This window comes from Numenius arquata, chromosome 5, assembly GCF_964106895.1.
Source record: "Numenius arquata chromosome 5, bNumArq3.hap1.1, whole genome shotgun sequence".
Lineage (NCBI taxonomy): Eukaryota > Metazoa > Chordata > Aves > Charadriiformes > Scolopacidae > Numenius > Numenius arquata.
In genome coordinates, this window is record NC_133580.1 from 38,086,633 (window position 1) to 38,104,523 (window position 17,891).

A 17,891-nucleotide genomic window follows, 5' to 3' on the forward strand; every position below is an offset into this window, starting at 1 on the left:
GCTTACTAAGGAAATCAAGTTTAATAAATGAAGTGGTGATAGGTGAAAGTGGGGGAAATAATAGCAATGGGGTATGACGGAAGATGTTGCCAGTTAAGAATCACAGAATCACAGAATATTTTTGGTTGGATGGGACCTTTGAGATCATTGAGTCCAACCAACAAAAACAAACTAAAAAAAACCACAAAAAACACCAAAACAAAAGAAACCACCCCAAAATCCCAGAACACCAAAACCAAACCAAAATGAACGCCCACAATCACACCCCACCCACAAACAGACACAAACCAACAATCTCGGGCACTAGAGCATGCCCTGAAGTGCCATGTCTACATGTTCCTTAAATACCTCCAGGGATGGTGACTCCACCACCTCCCTGGGCAGGCTGTTCCAGTGCCTGACCACCGTCTCAGTAAAGTAATTCTTCCTAATATCTAATCTAAACCTCCCCTGCTGCAACTTCAGACCATTTCCTCTGGTCCTGTCGTTATTCCCTTGGGAGAAGAGGCCAACACCCACCTCTCTACAACCTCCTTTCAGGTAGTTGTAGAGAGCAGTGAGGTCCCCCCTCAGCCTCCTCTTCTCCAAACTAAACATGCCCAGTTCCCTCAGCCTCTCCTCATATGACTTGTTCTCTAGACCCCTCACCAGCTTGGTGGCTCTCCTCTGGACACGCTCCAGCACTTCAATGTCCTTCTTGTAGTGAGGGGCCCAGAACTGAACACAGTACTCGAGGTGAGGCCGCACCAGGGCCGAGTACAGAGACACGATCACTTCCCTACTCCTGCTAACTTCTGGAAATGCCTCTTCTAGGTTATACCTTAGGTCATTCTCGAAAGCAGTGGTTTCACAGCTGCTGCTACTGTGCATAATGCAGCTGCAGTTCGAAACTAACTCTGGTTCTTGAATTGCATTGGTGCTAAAAGTTCTTGTTTCTGCATTTCACTTTAGATTTACTGCTGTTAACTGAATGAGAGTTGCATACCAACAGTTTAGTCAGAAGGTGGCACTATATTATGATAAAATAAGAAGCAAGTTAAACTATTTTGAAGTTTGGAATTATTACTTTTCTTTTTGTAACAGATGATTAAATTCATTGCACTTCTCTAATATTTCTTGCTTATCATTAGCCAGTACATTTTTTTTTTTTAGCCAAGCTTATATTTTTTATTTTTAAAATAAGTAAACGAAGGGTCAAGTGTGCATAGAAATATACTTGTCTGGCCCCACGTGTCTCATTTGTGTCTGGCACACCCCTAGGGCCCCCCATATCAGTCAGTTAAATTTCAGTGTTTCTTTTAGATCTTGAAGCTTTAAATTACTTCTGTCTGAGCTGTGCTATTAATGTGATTTGAGTATGTGATGAAATGAATGTATACAGACCTAGTATACCAGAGTATTACCAACAGGGGTTTGAAATAAAATCAACTGTTATGAAACCTATACATCAAATAAATTTCCTATGAGTGATCTATATAAAAATAAGACAAATGCTAGACTTTATGTTTCTTCTTATACTACAGGAAGGTGCAATGGCTCAAGAGTCTCCTAAAAATTCAGCAGCAGAAATTCCTGTGACTAGTAATGGACAGCTGGAAGATTCTCATGAGCACAGCTTTAACAGGGTAAGAATTTTCTTTGCTAACAAGGTACCATTATCAGAACTGCTAAAGTTACAATGCAACACATAGCAGACTTCACTGAGCATAGTTTTCTTGAGCTCTAATGGAAAACCTCATAAATTATTGTTAAAGTTGACACAAGACAATATGAACGCACATCGTGATAACTTTTTTTGTATAAAAGGCATGTTAGTAGTGGTAAATATTTCTGAACATGAAATAGTGTAAAGAATTGGGTGCTCTGTAGTGCACAATCAAGTGTATGTGCTTCTACGTTCTTGTCTTTGATACTAGTTTTTAATCCAACAATTTTATTCATAAAACAGAACAACAAACATTTTAAAAATATGAGACTTAACAGGTCCTGTGAATTCAGGCTACAAAATCCTAAATTTTTTATGAAGAAGCATCAAACTGTTCAAGGCAAGCTACTTCTAAGGGGTATTAAATTTGGAGGCAACATGTCTAAAAGTAAAGGTAGTCGTGTTCTGATTTGAAGTTGTAAATAGGAGAGAAGTAGCGTTTCTTGTGTTGAAACTGAAAAATTACTACTGTGTTCCTGTATACTATATAGATAATATGAATTTTGATATATCTTATCTGTTGTATGTTGACAAAAAATTTATACTTCCATAATCATCTCTATGCAATTTTGAGTTCTTTCCCTTAACCTTGATATATTTTACTATCAGTTCTTGTGTTTGGCTGTCCAGCAGAGGGTGCTGTGGTATAGTTCATGTAATTCGGGGTTGGTTTTCTTTTTTTTTTTATTTTCCTTTTCACTTGGAAATATGAACACTAGTTAATTATCCACATTTATTTGATATATGCTGAGACTTAGATTTTAAGGAAATCTCTAAGCTTTAACAGGCCCATGCTGACTTGCAGTGCAGGATTATTTTTAAAAGAAATACTGAGTAGAACTTCAACATTTTATTCTGTCCTACTAAAATGTTGATTAGAGGGGGAAACCTTCATAAGTTTTAAAAGAAATTACATATACATCCTGAATATTGGTAAAATAAACATCTGCCTAATTTTGTCTTTTGGTTTTAGCTTTAATAGAAAAAGTCCTCCAAAGGTGATAAACTATTGTAAAGGTTGAAGCAGCTACTGCACATTGCAATAACTTTTTTTGTATGAAAGGTGTATTAGTAGTGGCAATTTTTTCCTGAATGTTAAATAATGTGAAGTACTGGGTGCTCTGTAATGCACAATCAAGTGCATGCATGTTAATTATTGACTCTAAGCCTTGAGTATACTGATTTTTAATCTAGCAATTTTATTCATAAAAAAGAAAATAAGCATTTAAATATACATAAAAAGTATATTTTAAAACGTGTTTATTATATTATCATTATAACTAAAAATGTTCTTTAAATATGTAAAAATACGTATTTTAAAAAATATTAAAAAATAAAATGCATCCTGAAAACAATATCTGAGGCCATTTGACTATGATTGAAGGGTAGCTGTATACTGAACATGACTGTAAAAAAAGTATAAAACTTCATGAGATGAAATGCATCTGTATTTGAACTCTTATTTAAAAAATACTGCACTTATTGTGCATTTTTTCTACTTATGCTGAATGGGCCATGGGTTTTTTTTTTATGCATAGCACTGTAATGAGGGAAGGCTTATGTTCTTTAAGTTTTCTTATTCAACTAAGATCTACCAACTAACATAATGTAAGAATTAAGATGATATTTAATGAAATAAAGTTAAAACTAAATTTTGATAAAGATGTACCTATGTTGGGGGGAGGGGGGCATAACAAAAATACACCTTGAAGTGGTAATGAATTTGGGCTCACCTGGAAGTAGAGAAACAGATTTACTATTTTTAAGTCTAATGACCTTGATGCTGCTGTGACTTGACTGCTAAGTTATCTTTTCCTTATGTATTAATTGCTTCTTCAGTGTAGTGCATCCAATACTTATTTTAGTTACAGAAAACTGAATTTGCACTCCTGTTGACTGGGTCAGAGCCCTTGTTCAGTCACTATTTTCTATGGAAAGTTGAAATATTCAAGTAGTTTTTGTGAACACGTGCAAAAGTTAAAGTAGGCTTTTGCTGGCTTGGAGTTAACTAGATTTGAAACTTCCACGAAAATGGGTCAAATATTTGGTCGAGTTGCAGAAAACTCATACTATACAAGCAAAGTTGCGTTTGCTGCTGTAATTATTTTCACAATGCTTATTCTGAGATCAGTGGAGATGAAGTGCACTTCAAATATTTTTTTGAACTATCTTGTACAAGTTAACACCTGCATGTGTGACCTAAACTCAGAATATGTGATAATCGGGGCTTCTTATAAACAAAACAAAGAAAACAAACTTCTTGGAATTAACATCTAGGTCTGTTTACTAATCTGTTAGTCTCAAATTCTAATATTTAGCTTCTATTCATCTTGCTTTGTGTTTGTTATTTCTAATGCTTAATGCTATGCTTTCTCTTTTTTTCCTTGCCAGGTAGTTTTTTGTTTTAACCTAAAGCAATATGCATTGCACTACAGAATTTCTGTGCCAGGTTTTCGGGGGTCTTTTTTTCCTATTGACTTAGGGAAATGACAAGCCAAGTACTGATTTTTAGGAGGTTGCTTAAAGTGGTAAGAAGCCATTACCACTTTAAATTGTACTGTTACCACAGAGCTCGCTAAGACTATGTGACCACAGTAGAGCTTAGAGCACTCAAACTCCAATATACTGATGTCCGTTACACCTTATCGGGAAGCTGGGCAACCAGGTTACTTTAGTTTTTTGTTACTGTTATGATCAGGGCGCTGTTCATCTAGGTGTTTTATAATTAAGATCTAAACAATAAAACATCATTTATGCTATTTTTTTATTTGTTCATCTACAGCAATTTTGCAACAAACACTTGAGCAACTTTGTATGATTTTGATAGACTGAGCAAAGAGGTAGTTGTACAAACTTTTCTTCAAGGTTCTTTAATTACAAAACTAAACTTTCCTCTAGCCTTGCGTTCTATTTAGCATTTCCATCAAACTTCATCGATAAGCTGCTCGGGCATGAAAATGCACATTTGTTTTCCACCAAATGCAGTGTTTGTATATACTCAAGCATGAGAAGTATTTCATTTTGCAAGGCAATGCAGTGCAAATGTATTTACCTGGAAGTGGCAAGTAGGGTTGCTCCTTCTTTGAAGAAAAATGCCCTTAGTTGTGCAGAACATCAGACAGAATAGATTGCCATAATGTCATTTCAGAGGGAGGAATATTAGTTCCAGTCTTGTGGGAATGTGATATAGCACTACTTGATGCGTCTTCTTGGTTCCTTATGCTTAAGAAAAGAATCAAAAGAATTTATAAGGTAACTTAATTTAAGTGTTTGCGTAACTGTAAGGTCTCATTCAGAAATATGCTACTGCATTCTAATCCTGTCTTGTTTGTAATAATAAGAGATGCCTGTGGAATTCTGACAAGTTTTGTCCTGCCCGTATGATGGATGGAAACTTTTTTTAACTAAAAAAACCTGTAGCTTCATTTGTCATTGGATGAGATGTCTAATGTCCTTTCATTATGAAAAAGCTTGACCCGGTGTTTTTCAGCTCTCCAATCTCTATTCGAAGTCAAGCTTTAAAAACATGGTGCATAGAACTATTTGCCAATGTTTGGATATTTGTTACTCTGTCTTAATAGCAGAGGACTTCAACATTTCCTAATCAAACATGTTTTTCTTAGTACTTTGTACAAGAAAACTCAGCAACAAAAAAAGTCTTGTTGGTTTATATTCTCTACTGGTTTATTTCACTTATCCTTGACTTCTAGACCATAGTTTTTTACCCCATGCTATTATAATTATGTGATTAGAATAGTGGTGTTTTAATGTCACTGAGGGGGTTGAGAGCTGAGGACTGTGGGAAGGAGTGAGGAAGTATATTATTCCAAATTCAGTAACTTGCCATATAGTGTGAAAGCTGCATAGGAATAAATTAAATTAATCAAAACTGTTTGGTCTGCCTGTAAAGGTATTCAGGCAGCTGTGAGCAATTTGTTGTGTTTAAACTATTGTATAAAATCTATATGAAGTTCTTGTCAGTCTGAGTCTCTGAAATTGTTGTTCCAATTGTTTCCTTTCATTTTCAGTATAAACTTTCTTCTGGCTCTCTCTGTACTTATGGTGACAAAACTGTTATTAACTACGTATATAATACCAGTAATAAACTTCAGGCTGCAAAAAATGAATTAACTTTGTTGTGATTCTTCAATTTGTCTTATTAAAATTACAAAATAAGATCTGGGATATGATGAACCTGCATGTGTTCAGTATCTTGTTCTGTAGTTTTATTGCCAGACTGCACAAATAGATAAGGTTGATTCTTTTTTTGTCTTTTGCCTTCTGAAAAAAAAAATGCTAGGCTTGTCACTCACATTGTACTTCAAACTTCCGAGTTCATCTCTTATGTTTTGCTATGTTGACTGGCATAATTAGATTTTACTCTGGGCAATTATATTTCAATTAATGTAGATGGATTTAAAATGTATTTCTGTGTGTCAGTTCTAGAAAACTGTTTTTAGGAGATGAAACAAAAAGGACCAGTGTTTGTTGCCAAGTGGTCTGCTTCATACAGTCTTAAAAACCAAAGATATGAAGGTTAATGGTGAGAGTAGAAAGGAAACTAATTCAAAATTCAGTTGTATGACGTTAGGTAAGTGAAAAGGGATGTAGTAGAAGAAAGGGTCTCCTGAGTGAAGAGCAGCATATTGGAGAATAGAAGCAATATGTCAGTCCATGTTGTTTGTCACTTCAGCATAGATTAATGCCTTCATTTCTCCTCCTGTTGATTTTTATGCTTGAATTTATATTGATGTAAGGATCTAGTGACTTAATTCATGGAAAAGAGGAGCTGAGTGATATAGTAGGATAAAGAGAAGAAGAAAATGCTGAGCTCCCTTGTACATGAATTAGGGTAAGAAGTTCAGAGCCAGTTATCTTACTGGGTAGATGTTATGTCTATCTACACAACACCTTGTTTCATGGGACTTGTAATCTTTAAAAGTGAACTTTACAGTAAGTTGTGTTGCAAATTTTTCCTAAGGGTAACTTGAGTAGTTCTATTTAAAATGTCATCCACCATTAAAAAAATAAATGAGCACGTGGTTGTTCCCAGTTTAGTTGCTCCACTTTTAATGGACTCCTTGAACTAGCTTGTGATGGGGGTTTTTAAAATACCTTTATTCAAGGTAGTAAAGGCAAATAAACTCATATCTTTTAAATTTACTGTTGGTACTAAGCAAAAGATAATGCTTAGTCATGGATTAATAATGGACTGACATAACTAAGAAACTTGTACAATGTTGTTCGCTGGCTAGCTTTGGCTGGTGGAGAAACACTATAGTTCTGGTATCTTTCCCCTCTTCATTTTAGATTATTCTGGAGAGCATGGATGGGAAGTATCTTTTTGGAAATAGTCTTGTAACTCAGCCAACATTCCACCATGAACATGCATTCTGCGCGACTTCTTTGCTGAATTTACTGTCTCAACAGGACTTGTATGTCAGAAATTCATACTGGTTCATCTAGACGATCTGCATAATAAACTGATTAATATCCCTGTTAGTCGTGTAAATAAACCTTACAAAAATGCATTTAGTTTTATATGGTGATTTGAACTAATTAAAATGGGATTTTAACAAAGGGTTTAAATGTGCTATACAAGATAGGTTTGTGGTGTCTTGACTAGATTAAATTAAGCTAGTGCAGCTCTTCTGTGTACTTACATTTCATACTTTTGCTTCTCTGAGCCTTTAGCATGCTAAATGGCTGAGAATGGGATAGGTAATCCAGCCTTTTGACTTCTTGCGAATTTTCTGAGTTGTAGAGTTTTTATACCTCTAGCTCTGGATCTCAGTGAAGTTACAATATTAAAATACTTCTGGATGATAATTGCATAAACATGCAATGGTTTTCAGCCTCATACAGTTGAAAATTATGAACGAAGCATCCTTTTTTTTGTGTGTGTGATGGTGATCCCTTAACAGATTTGTGGTTTTGAAATGTATCAACAAATTTTGATGAATTCTAAAAGCTTGATTTCCATTTTATAAAGAAGGAGGGAAATCATGAGTTTGAAAGCAGATCTTCTGATCATCAAAATCTTCCTCTTAGCTAGAAGACCAATATGTACTCAAAATACAATCACCTTATTGTAGTAGGGGAAGCTCTCCTCACTTTCTGTTTTACAACAGCAAACATATGTTTGGTGTGAACAAAAAAGCTATTTAAGTTGATTTCTTACCACTCTCCTTAAGTAGTCATACCTTCTCTTAAATGTGAAATTTTGTGCATGTCTTTTCTTACTCTAAAGCTGTTTCTAAACTATACTCTTTCAGTAATTTACGAAGAAGTAAATTGCTTTGTCAGAATGATTACAAATTTTGGGTAGTTTTTTTGTTTATCTGCACTTGTGGGGGGAAAAAAACCAGCAAGCACAATCAGTTGCAGGAATGACATGTTAAAAATTGAAGTTTACGTGCACAAGCATGTCTCCACTGAACAGTATCTTGTGTGTTTATAAACAATAAAAAAGTAGTGTATTGATGATCACTGACTTTTTGATGACAATTCTGGTCATATATAAATCAACAAATGGTAAATCTTTCTTTTAAATTCATATGCAAGTGTATCTTTCTGCGGGGTATATTTCAACTGGTTAATATAGGTGTTTAAAAACAGGTTTGAATCTAGTTCTTTACACTGAACTTTGCCTTTTTGCCAATGAAAAAAGTAGATATATGTACACACATTTGTTTGAATCTATATTTATGTAAAAAACCCTCATGTGTGTATATAGACAGTTGTAGATCTTAATAACTTTCATCTTCCAAATATCAGGTTTTTATTTAAGAGAAAGATATGTTGTAATATTCTGATTTAACTCTGTAGTTTGTTCAGCCTATGTTTAGTTTCAAATTAGAATTAAGTTGAATGTACCGAAGTAGTACAATTGCTTAAGTTTAGATATAAACTTTTGTCTTTACAAAGCAGATGTTCTGCATATTAACCTTAAATCCAGATGATTCCTTAGATTCCTATTGCAGACATGCTTAAGCAGGTTAGCTGTCTACATTTCTTTGGCTACTTGTTTAGATATTTCTGAAGACTATACAATGTGCCAAGGTGCCTCCAGGAAAAAAATTGATGCCATGTCCTTTCTGTTAAATCAGTGCATCTTCTCTGCAATCTGGTTATCCTTTTTCAAGTCTCTCTGCTTTTTCAGCTCCTAGTGACTTGCTACATTTTGAGTTAAAAGGACTCTGTCTATTAGCTAAACTAAGTTGAAGCAAAGGCTTTCCAGTATACCACCAACTGCGAGTACTTAAATGGAAGCACCAGTGTTAAGTCAGTTGTGAAGACTGAAAACAGTATGTATCCAATGTTGTGATATGCTTAATTTGTGAGATCAGGCTCTGCATGTGACTACTATTCATTGTTCATGCTGTTTATTTTTCCCTTTTTTGGGGTATAATGCTTCAGATGCCCAAACATAGCATAATCTACTATTAAATAGCTGGTTCATAGGAGTGAAAGTATGGCTACAGGAATTGGTTACTCTGATTGCAACATCATGAGTTTTCATTGTCAACAAGATTTCTGTTCTGCTGGAATTCATATGTTTATAGGTCTTCCTTTTTTCCTGCTCCTCTGAGGTTTGTTTTAAACTAAAGACAGCTAACTAAATCAATAGGAATGTAATCCAAAGCCACTTCTTGACAATCTGAGCCTCTAGGCAGTATCATTCTTACATACTAGCTTGCTTCTGGTTTGTGGATTGAGCGACTACGGTAATATGTCAAACATAGATTGGATTTTAAAGGTTGTGTTTTCTTTGTAATTAGAAGCATTTCATACATCATAAATAGTTACTGCACATGTCCAGGCACTGACATCTTAAAGCTATGTATAGTTGTTCTTTGGAAATTTCACTACTGCTTCTCTGTACTTTTTCATCTCTTTTGCCTCTGTATGGAAGCAGAGGGGATACAAAAGAGTATTTGACTCCAGAAACTGCCAGTTTTTTTGTAGGTGCATTTGTAAGCTCTTTGCTTTCACTTCCAGAGTAGCTTTTAAATCACTTTTTACTTTAACAAATTAGTGGTTTTAAATTGCTTTGAATGTCTGAACTTTTTTTTGAAGCACTAAATATATTCTGTAATACCAGAGGCTTAAACTTCAGTTAGATGGCTGGAAATGCAGCCCAAGAAAGCTTTGGGGAGCTATTTGTAGAGGTAGGTAAGATAGCAAAAATGGGTAGTAGGATGCTATATGAATTATGGTGTGTTAATTCATAGTTGAATAATAGGCCTTCACTGGGTTTCTGTGAAGACTTCAGTTGCCTGAAAGTTGGTTGTAGTAGTTAATCTAGCTCTCAAAAGTTGCTCTCGGGCAATTTGAAATCAATGAGTTTCAAAAGCAATCAGAAGTAAATGGCAGCTTTGTGATGTATCGTAGGTGTTCAGAAGGAAGCTCTTGAAGCAACAGCCTCTCTGGATGTTCCTCCCATGTCAGATATTCCAGAGATTTCACATGCTATTTGTAGAAATTAAGAATGCTGTGAATTTTGAAACTATTTCTTACTTAAAGTGAAATAACTTTTTTTTTTTTAAATCTTTAACATTATGATAGTTGCTTCCACAGTTTTGGTTTGTAAAATGTTGTCTGCTCTTAGATCATTTTGTACCCCTGTCAGCTTTTGACTAGAAACATTATTGAACTGATATAGTTGGTTGGACCAACACATAACATGATGTTGCAGGCCACATTTTTGGTAATCGCTGCTCTAAGAGATGGTATTCTAGTTGTTCATCAATATAAAAAATTTCTAGGATAAATACATGGGCTATACTTACAGTGTTTCTCATTCATTTCTGTTTTATTTGTGCATCTCAGTAGAATGCTGTAACACCAGTGAAGACACTCCAGGCTGAAGGCAGAATTGCCTGTCTTGAGAGCTGCTGAAATTGCATTGTAATATTTGTGAGTCTCTTCTATCTATTTTTAAACATTAACTTTCCATTTTTATTTAAATATTTCCAAGGACTTGAAACGTTCATTGCCAGTTGGACTTGGACTTGCTGAAACCAAAATAACATCTCATGGCTTTGACAGCACCAAAGAGGGAGTTGTTGAGGCAGGACCATTTCCAGGTAAAGGTAACTGCTTTTTTGTCTTCTCAACTTCAAATCTTTAATCTTTTTTTCATATGGTCATGAATAGCTGCTGTAGCTGCTTTGAGCATTTTGGTATGAATGTACACATTGAGATGTGCATTAGTGACAACCTGTTTATCTTCTCTGGTAGCTGGGTTGTTAAAATAGAGAATACATGTTACACTTGTATCTGTCAAGGAACTAGTGGAAACTATTTGGTGTTAAATTGGTCTGCATTTACAGGAAGGGGAGTCCTTGAGCATGTTGAAATGGTGTCAGTCTGAAGCATTTTACTATTGCATTGCATTGAAGTTTTCTTTAAACGTTGAAGGTATTGTTCTGATTTGGAGCGTAACTGGAGAGTTTTTTATTTCTTGCTACACAGTTCACTTACCCAGAGCAGATTGAGTGGAATCCTTTTTTGTTGCCCCTGAGACTTGCCTCTCCTTTTCTTGTTATATTGCATACATTACTTTAATGTATTGTTAGGCGTGATAATGCTTTGGGTCTCTTTTTCCAGGTACTACCTAATGAAAAGTCTGTTTTCCTGTTTTCTCAGCAGAGAAAACTTTGTTTATAGCAGAAGGATTCTAGTTAGTAAATAATTAATTCACTATGCAAATATTAATGTATGTTTTAGAGAATCTAAGCTAGTATTAAACAATGAGAAATACAAAGCGATAAACAAGTCAGTAGTATCAGTGTTTCCCATCTGTCTAAAAAGAAGTGCGCCATGATATAGTGTGTGAAAGTGGTATTTTAATGAATTATGTAGCTTTGACAATTTCTGTATTTGAAAGGTTTGAAATGATCTTAAATGAGCAGCTGTGAAAATAAGTCTCTTTGTAGTCATAGATTTAATTTACATTTTGCTTCATTTCCTGTTTGGTAAAATGTGCTTATGAAAACAGTGATTTACATGCTCTACTTTACATACATTACAAAGTGAGTGCTGTGGATTCTTTAAGTCTTTGAAATTAGCAAAATATCTAGTTAAAAACTGGGCAGATGGCAAACTGCTCACCATTCTTGCCTTTTTGTATTCTATTAGCAGGATAACTGTTGCAGCTGTTAAGTGCATTAGCCTGTAAGGGAAATCTAGGATGTGTTTCAAGCTACACTAATATGTTTGAAATCCAAATGTTCTCAGTAAGTTATGTACACAAATTATGAGCTCTGGACATGTAACTTCTGATGCTTCAGATATCACAGTTTTCCTTCAAGGATACTTTCTTCAGATTTTTCCTTATGCTCTAACCAAATCAGACAGAGAGAAGTGGTAGAAACTAAGGCTTCTTATGAAACTATGGACATAAGTAGAATGATTGCCCTATTTCTAAAAATTCCTTTTTTTTTCTGTGTCCTTATTAGGGCTTCATTTTAGAATGCAAAGTAGACGATACTGAAGGGGAAGGGCTTTTAGGACTTGGGGACATTGAACAACGAAGCATGCATAAGACTGCATTAATACTCTGTCAAATGATAAGGATTTTTTAAACTGCTTGTCTTGGCTCGCTCGCTGAAGTGATTCAGTCTTTAGGCCTTTAGCAGGATCTTGCAGTCAGACTTTTACACCTGGACGAATCCAGTTGCAGCTCTTATGCAATGTATCGCTGCAGAAGGACACAGCAAGTGAGCAATCTTTCAATCTTGTCTTTTCTGTGCAGTTGGATCCAAGTCATTGGATTAATTGTTCCTCATGTTAGTAGTGCTCTATAGTATGTTTAAAAGGCAAAAGCTGACTTGATTCAATTCCTTTGAGTGATTTTTTTGGTGTTACTGATAACCAAACTTTGTTGAAACTGCTAATATTTAGGTTTGATTTCCTTTTCCTCCAACACGCCGTCAGACATGAAGTATCTCAGAAATTCTCAGCAAAAGCAATAAAAGCTTCCCTCCCCCCCTCCCCCTGGCCCCGTATGATAATTACTCATCTCTACAGGGAAAAAGCTAATTTGTTTGTTTGGGTTTTAAATCCTGAAAGCTTCACGAGAATGCCACTTCACATTTGGGATATGAAAGAGTTGCAAAGCTCTGAAAAGCATAATCCTAAAACAGCTTAGAGAACACATGTGGTGCAGGTCATTTAAAGCAGGGGTTGTGGAGTGCTTTAAAATCTTTCTTTTGGGAAGATGATTACACACCTTAACAGCTAATGGCTTGTGTGATCTTCAGGATAGTTTATTGCTGGGTGTTTACACAGAGCAGATGTTAATCGAGTATATCTGAAACTGGCACAGATTTCAGAGCTTACTTCACTCCTTAATTCATTACCATTCAGTGACAGTGCAGAGTAAAATCTACCTAGACCTTAAAAAGGAGGTTTCAGCTCTGGAAGCTGCATATAACAGCCTTTCATGGAATTTTCTGTTGATGGTATATACTTTACTGATGAAGCTGCCAGTTGTATTTTGATTACTCTTAGAAAAAAAAACCAAAAAAGTTTGGCATCGTGACCTAGAGAAAAGTATTAAATCATGAAAACTTGGAGTACTTCACATGGACAGCTGCGCCTCTTAAAAAGCATTTCTATCAGAAATTCCAGTGACTTTTCTGTGAATGCTTCCATTTAGTGTTGTTGAAGTAAGTGTTTCTTTGTTTTGAAAAAAAGCCCTACCTGTATAAGAGTGCACATTGCCTTCTAAGGGAAGATGATGGATTTTCATGATTAAATATGTCCCCTTTTCAGGTTCCTCAGCATCACCCAAATCAACTGTTATATCTCCTAGCAGTGCAGCAGCTAGCAGATTGGCTGGACAAGGTTGTGATTTAATTATTCCCACAGGTATCATAGCACTGAATGGATAACGCCCTTGTCTCTGCTGACACTGTACTAACTCCTCCATGTCTATAATAATTTGATTTACTTTCAGTTGGAAATATAACTTCTGGGGGTTTTTTGGTGGCTCTCATTTCTGGCTTTTAACAGTTCACAAAGTAACCTCTGCTTTTCTTTCTCTGTGCTGCTTTTTGCTCTATAAAACTAAAAAAAAAATATCAAATATTCATAATAACAAACAGTAGCTAAAATGGGAGTAACCAAAATCTTTTAGTTAGGTTAAACCTGAAACTTGGAGGTTTTTGCCAAAATGATCATGTATTTCAGTAGAATAGAATATGAGGTGGCCACTAGGAATTCACAACACCCAAACTGGGCTTTGCCACTTGACTCATTTTGTGCCTATGGGCAAATTACTTAACATCTTTGTCTGTTTCCTCTATATAAAAGGAGAAAACCTATTCACTTACCTCATAAGGGTGTTGAGAGGATTAATTACTTAATGTTTGCACAGCATTTTGAAGATGTAAAGAACGTAGTAGAGCTTGATGCTAAAGGAGTATCTTGAGGCATCTGTATAGACTTTTTTCCAAACTCTTATTTACATAAATAACCTGGCACAGCTAAGGTGACTAAGTAGCAGTAGAGTTTAGAAGCAGGAGTAGTCAAAATTTTACATGAATAAATAAAAATGTTGCTTGAAAAGTGGTTGTGCTTTGCAGTTCTTACTATTTAGGACAGTAGGAAATATTTTTGCAAAATTAAAAGTTAGAATCATTGTGATGTCCCATATTAACTTGAAATGCTATGTATTGGCAATTAATGTGTGGTGATTGGCCCTAGATATTTTAGTTTGTTGTTTTAAATCTTTTTCTTGCTGTTTTTATACTGGTGTCTTGTAGAATTAATTGTTCCTAATACTATGAGCTAATAAAATTGAAATAAGTAAATATTGGCAGAACACATCTTCGGGAAAGGATGACTTTCATTGGAAAAGATAAAAAATATGTTTTGAAATTTATTAATTGTAGTCTTTGACAACAGTTTTTATATGCCATTAACTTTCATTTAGTGGTCTGCAGGTTGTAAACAGACTTTTAGGTTGACTAAATCCAAGAAGGTATTAAATTGTTGGAATGTTAAAACATAGATTAAGTAATAAACATGTCTCAAAAGCTGTTTTAAGGTTGGTTAGTAAAACTCTGTCCATGCAGGTAAGCTTTATTCAGCCTACATGAAATACTGACATACACGCACACTTTGTATCGGTTTTAAAATAATTCTTTCTTTCTGGAATTGATTTTGAAAATCAGCATATTCATCTTAAGTTCTTACCGTCACCTTGCTCTCCTTTTGCATGTGCAGTTGCACAAATCTTCCATACCCGCTATTAATCCCTTAAAACAAAAAAAAAACCAAACCCAAGGCCTTGAAGATTTGCTTTGTGTCTGACATAGGGGGCAGAGCTCAGCAGAAGAGCGGACCTGTTGTATTAGCAGATGAAGTAAAGAATCCAGCAATGGAGAAATTGGAATTGGTAAGAAAGTGGAGCCTAAACACTTACAAGGTATGCAGACGTATATTTGTGCATGTATGTATGTATTCTAGAAATGAGTTTGCTACTAGATCAAACTAAAGCTTACAAAGTATTGTACTCCTATATGAAACTAGTCACAGAATCACCTAGGTTGGAAGGGACCTTTTAAGATCATCTAGTCCAACCAATGAAAAAAAAAAAAGTCTGTTGTTGCAATGAGTGTAAGCCTAGGGAAGGGTTAGTTTTCTTCCTAGTGTAGCATTCTTTATAAGCCTTTTTAAATTCCTTTTAAGTGTAAGGTTTAAGTTTTTTAGTGTAAAGTCTTTCATAGGTATTATTAATTTAACAAGGTAGAGAATGTTGTGTTTCTAATGTTGCCTTCAACATACATAATGTACAGATTTCAGCACTAATGCTTACAATTAAATTTTTTTGCTATCCTTGAGTTGGTTCCTGATACAATAGAATTTTAGCTGATGGGAAAAAGTCATCTACAATTTCCATACTTGTTAATTGCTATTCTGATGTTTTTGTTCTGTCTTGGCTGCTTGGGTTTTTTGAGTGTTGGAATTGTTGTCTCAATTCTTGTGTATTTTACTTTAGTGTGATGCTTTTTTATGATCAGTTGGGATTTGATGAAATTAAAATAATTATGAAAGAATAAAGACAAGGTGTTTAAAGCACACTGGTTTGCCAGAAGTGGCTCTCATTAAAAAGCCAAAAGGCAAGGAACAATTGGTCAGGGAATACATTACTATCAGGAGTTTTAAACAAAGACCAGTTTTGAAAAATAGCTTTTTGATACGCCTGCAACTTAAATGACAGAGGTGTGAACAGGTGGGTTGTGCATCAGTGAGATCTACATCAAGCCGTGAAGAAATGAAGAATCTGTGGAAAAAAACTTTCCTTGTAAAACACAGGTCTGAATCCCTCCAGTGTTCTTAAGTCCAGATAAGGACTTCCTCCCCAGTGAGGATGGGAAGCAGGGATGGAGGCATTCTACCCACTAGTAAATGCTTATGCTGTTCTTTGTATTAGAATCAGAAGTTTGCATCTTCTTAGTGTCTAATTAAGTGGTGTTTAGAATTTCTAGTCATCTTGTAATCTAAATTTTGTAGCAACTGCAGAATTCTGACAGCTACTCCTGGACTGTGCTGTGATCCAATCGGAATACATGCTATTCAGCTGAAGCCGTTCTTTAAAATTCTCTGTCTATAAAAAACTTTGACTCTTGAGATTAAATCTGCTATGACACAATTAAATGGGAGAGGACTTGACCTTATTGTCTTTTTTTGGTGCATTAATTTAGAAAACAAAACCAAAAAAATCCCTATGTCACAATGGCAGAGTGATTGCAAACCTATTTATATGAAACAATAGCCAAAGGACTAGTGAAAAATGCGGGAAAAAGTGGTGTCAGATCCTTGTATAGAATATTATTTCATTGTCAGTAGTCTTTGCAAAAAGTCTGGATTTCTAGATTTCTTTCTTGGCGTAAGCCTCCCTTAAACCCAGAATCTCACCAGCTACAGCATAGCAAACAGACTAGCACTTTCAGAAAACTAAGTGAACCTGTTTTCTTGAAAGTCATAAGCTTGATGTTGTCTCCCAAGTATGTCTAAGGAGATTAGTCATTTACGATTCTGGAGTCCCGTACTGACTTCTTGTACGGCTTTTTTGGAGGAATAGGATTGTTCAGAGAGAGGTTATGAATTCATTCTGAGTTGAGTGAGCATTATGCAAATATCCCTGGAGACGACAAACATTTGAAAACAGTTTGTATATAGGCTATATGAAAATAGCATACTTGATTAAGGACAGTATTTCAGTTTGTGCGCATATTGGCTTGCTGTGGTTCCCTTGAGGAACGTTGTGGGAAGATGCCTCCTCCTTATCTCGTAATAGCTAACTGATCATAGGTCAGAAGATGTAGAGAAAAAAGGCAGGACTAAATGGTTAGTGGAGGGAGGTCTGCAGTTGAACCCCTCTGAGCTGAAAGTCATGCTATTCAATGTACCGACATTAATCTGCAAGTGGAGTTAGTGGTGAAACTTGCTGTTGGGAAGTTCTTCAGCAATCTGATGTGAGTGTCAGATCTCTGTCTGATGCTTGTCTGTATTGGGGTTTGTCAAATCTGTATTATTGGATGTGTTAGAAGTCATACCCATCTGTGAAGAGATGATTAATCATGCCTTCATATATTTTGAGTACCTTGATTTTTGTCCCGTAAACATTTCTGTGAATGAGAGACAATTGCTTTTATCTCCCACTATTTCTGTTTTAAGAAACTGTTTCCAGTTGAAAATCACAGGAGGTTGAAGCTGTTCTGTCTAACCTAACCATGAATTTTCATAGATTGTATTTAACTTTTCCCTGTAACTTATAACTTGATAAGATTATTCAGTCGTCTTTTCAGCTACTGTCCCTCTTCTCTCTTCAGTCTTATGCTCCCTAGTAATCAGGAGTTAGTGTCAAAAGAAATTGCCCGTCTTTCCATAATCTAGCGACAAGAGCTTTTTCTGTTCTTTTCCCTTCCCTTGCCTACCCCTTTGGATGAGAAAGGTGTTTTCAGTTTAGCAAGAAGATGTAGGCACAAGAAAGTTGTAACTCTTCCTGACTTTCAGCGATTCTAGTAAAAAGCTTTTTTTCAGTTTTCATACAACTAAAACTTTGAGGGGAAAAAAACCCAATATACCTGTTTTACAAGGTATACTCTCTTTAATAGTGGGCTACTAGTGGAACTTTTATTTCTGAGATGTTTGTTCATCTTTTAACATA

At 35.4% G+C, this 17,891-nt stretch overlaps 1 protein-coding gene across 6 annotated transcripts in view; it reads left to right on the top strand.

Annotated features, from left to right (window-relative positions):
* Positions 1–17,891, top strand: part of ARFIP1 (ARF interacting protein 1) — a 46,213-nt gene that overhangs the window by 7,682 nt on the left and 20,640 nt on the right. Inside the window, exons 2-5 of one of the 6 annotated variants that reach the window (XM_074147384.1) lie at positions 1,524–1,625; positions 10,686–10,800; positions 13,487–13,558; positions 15,034–15,143. In XM_074147384.1, coding sequence (XP_074003485.1) covers positions 1,533–1,625; positions 10,686–10,800; positions 13,487–13,558; positions 15,034–15,143 — 390 coding nt within the window. In that variant the 5' untranslated portion in view covers positions 1,524–1,532. Of the gene's footprint in view, positions 1–1,523; positions 1,626–10,685; positions 10,801–13,486; positions 13,583–15,033; positions 15,144–17,891 lie in introns of those variants that run through there. The other 5 variants (XM_074147382.1, XM_074147383.1, XM_074147385.1 and 2 more) reach the window with 5 other exon arrangements.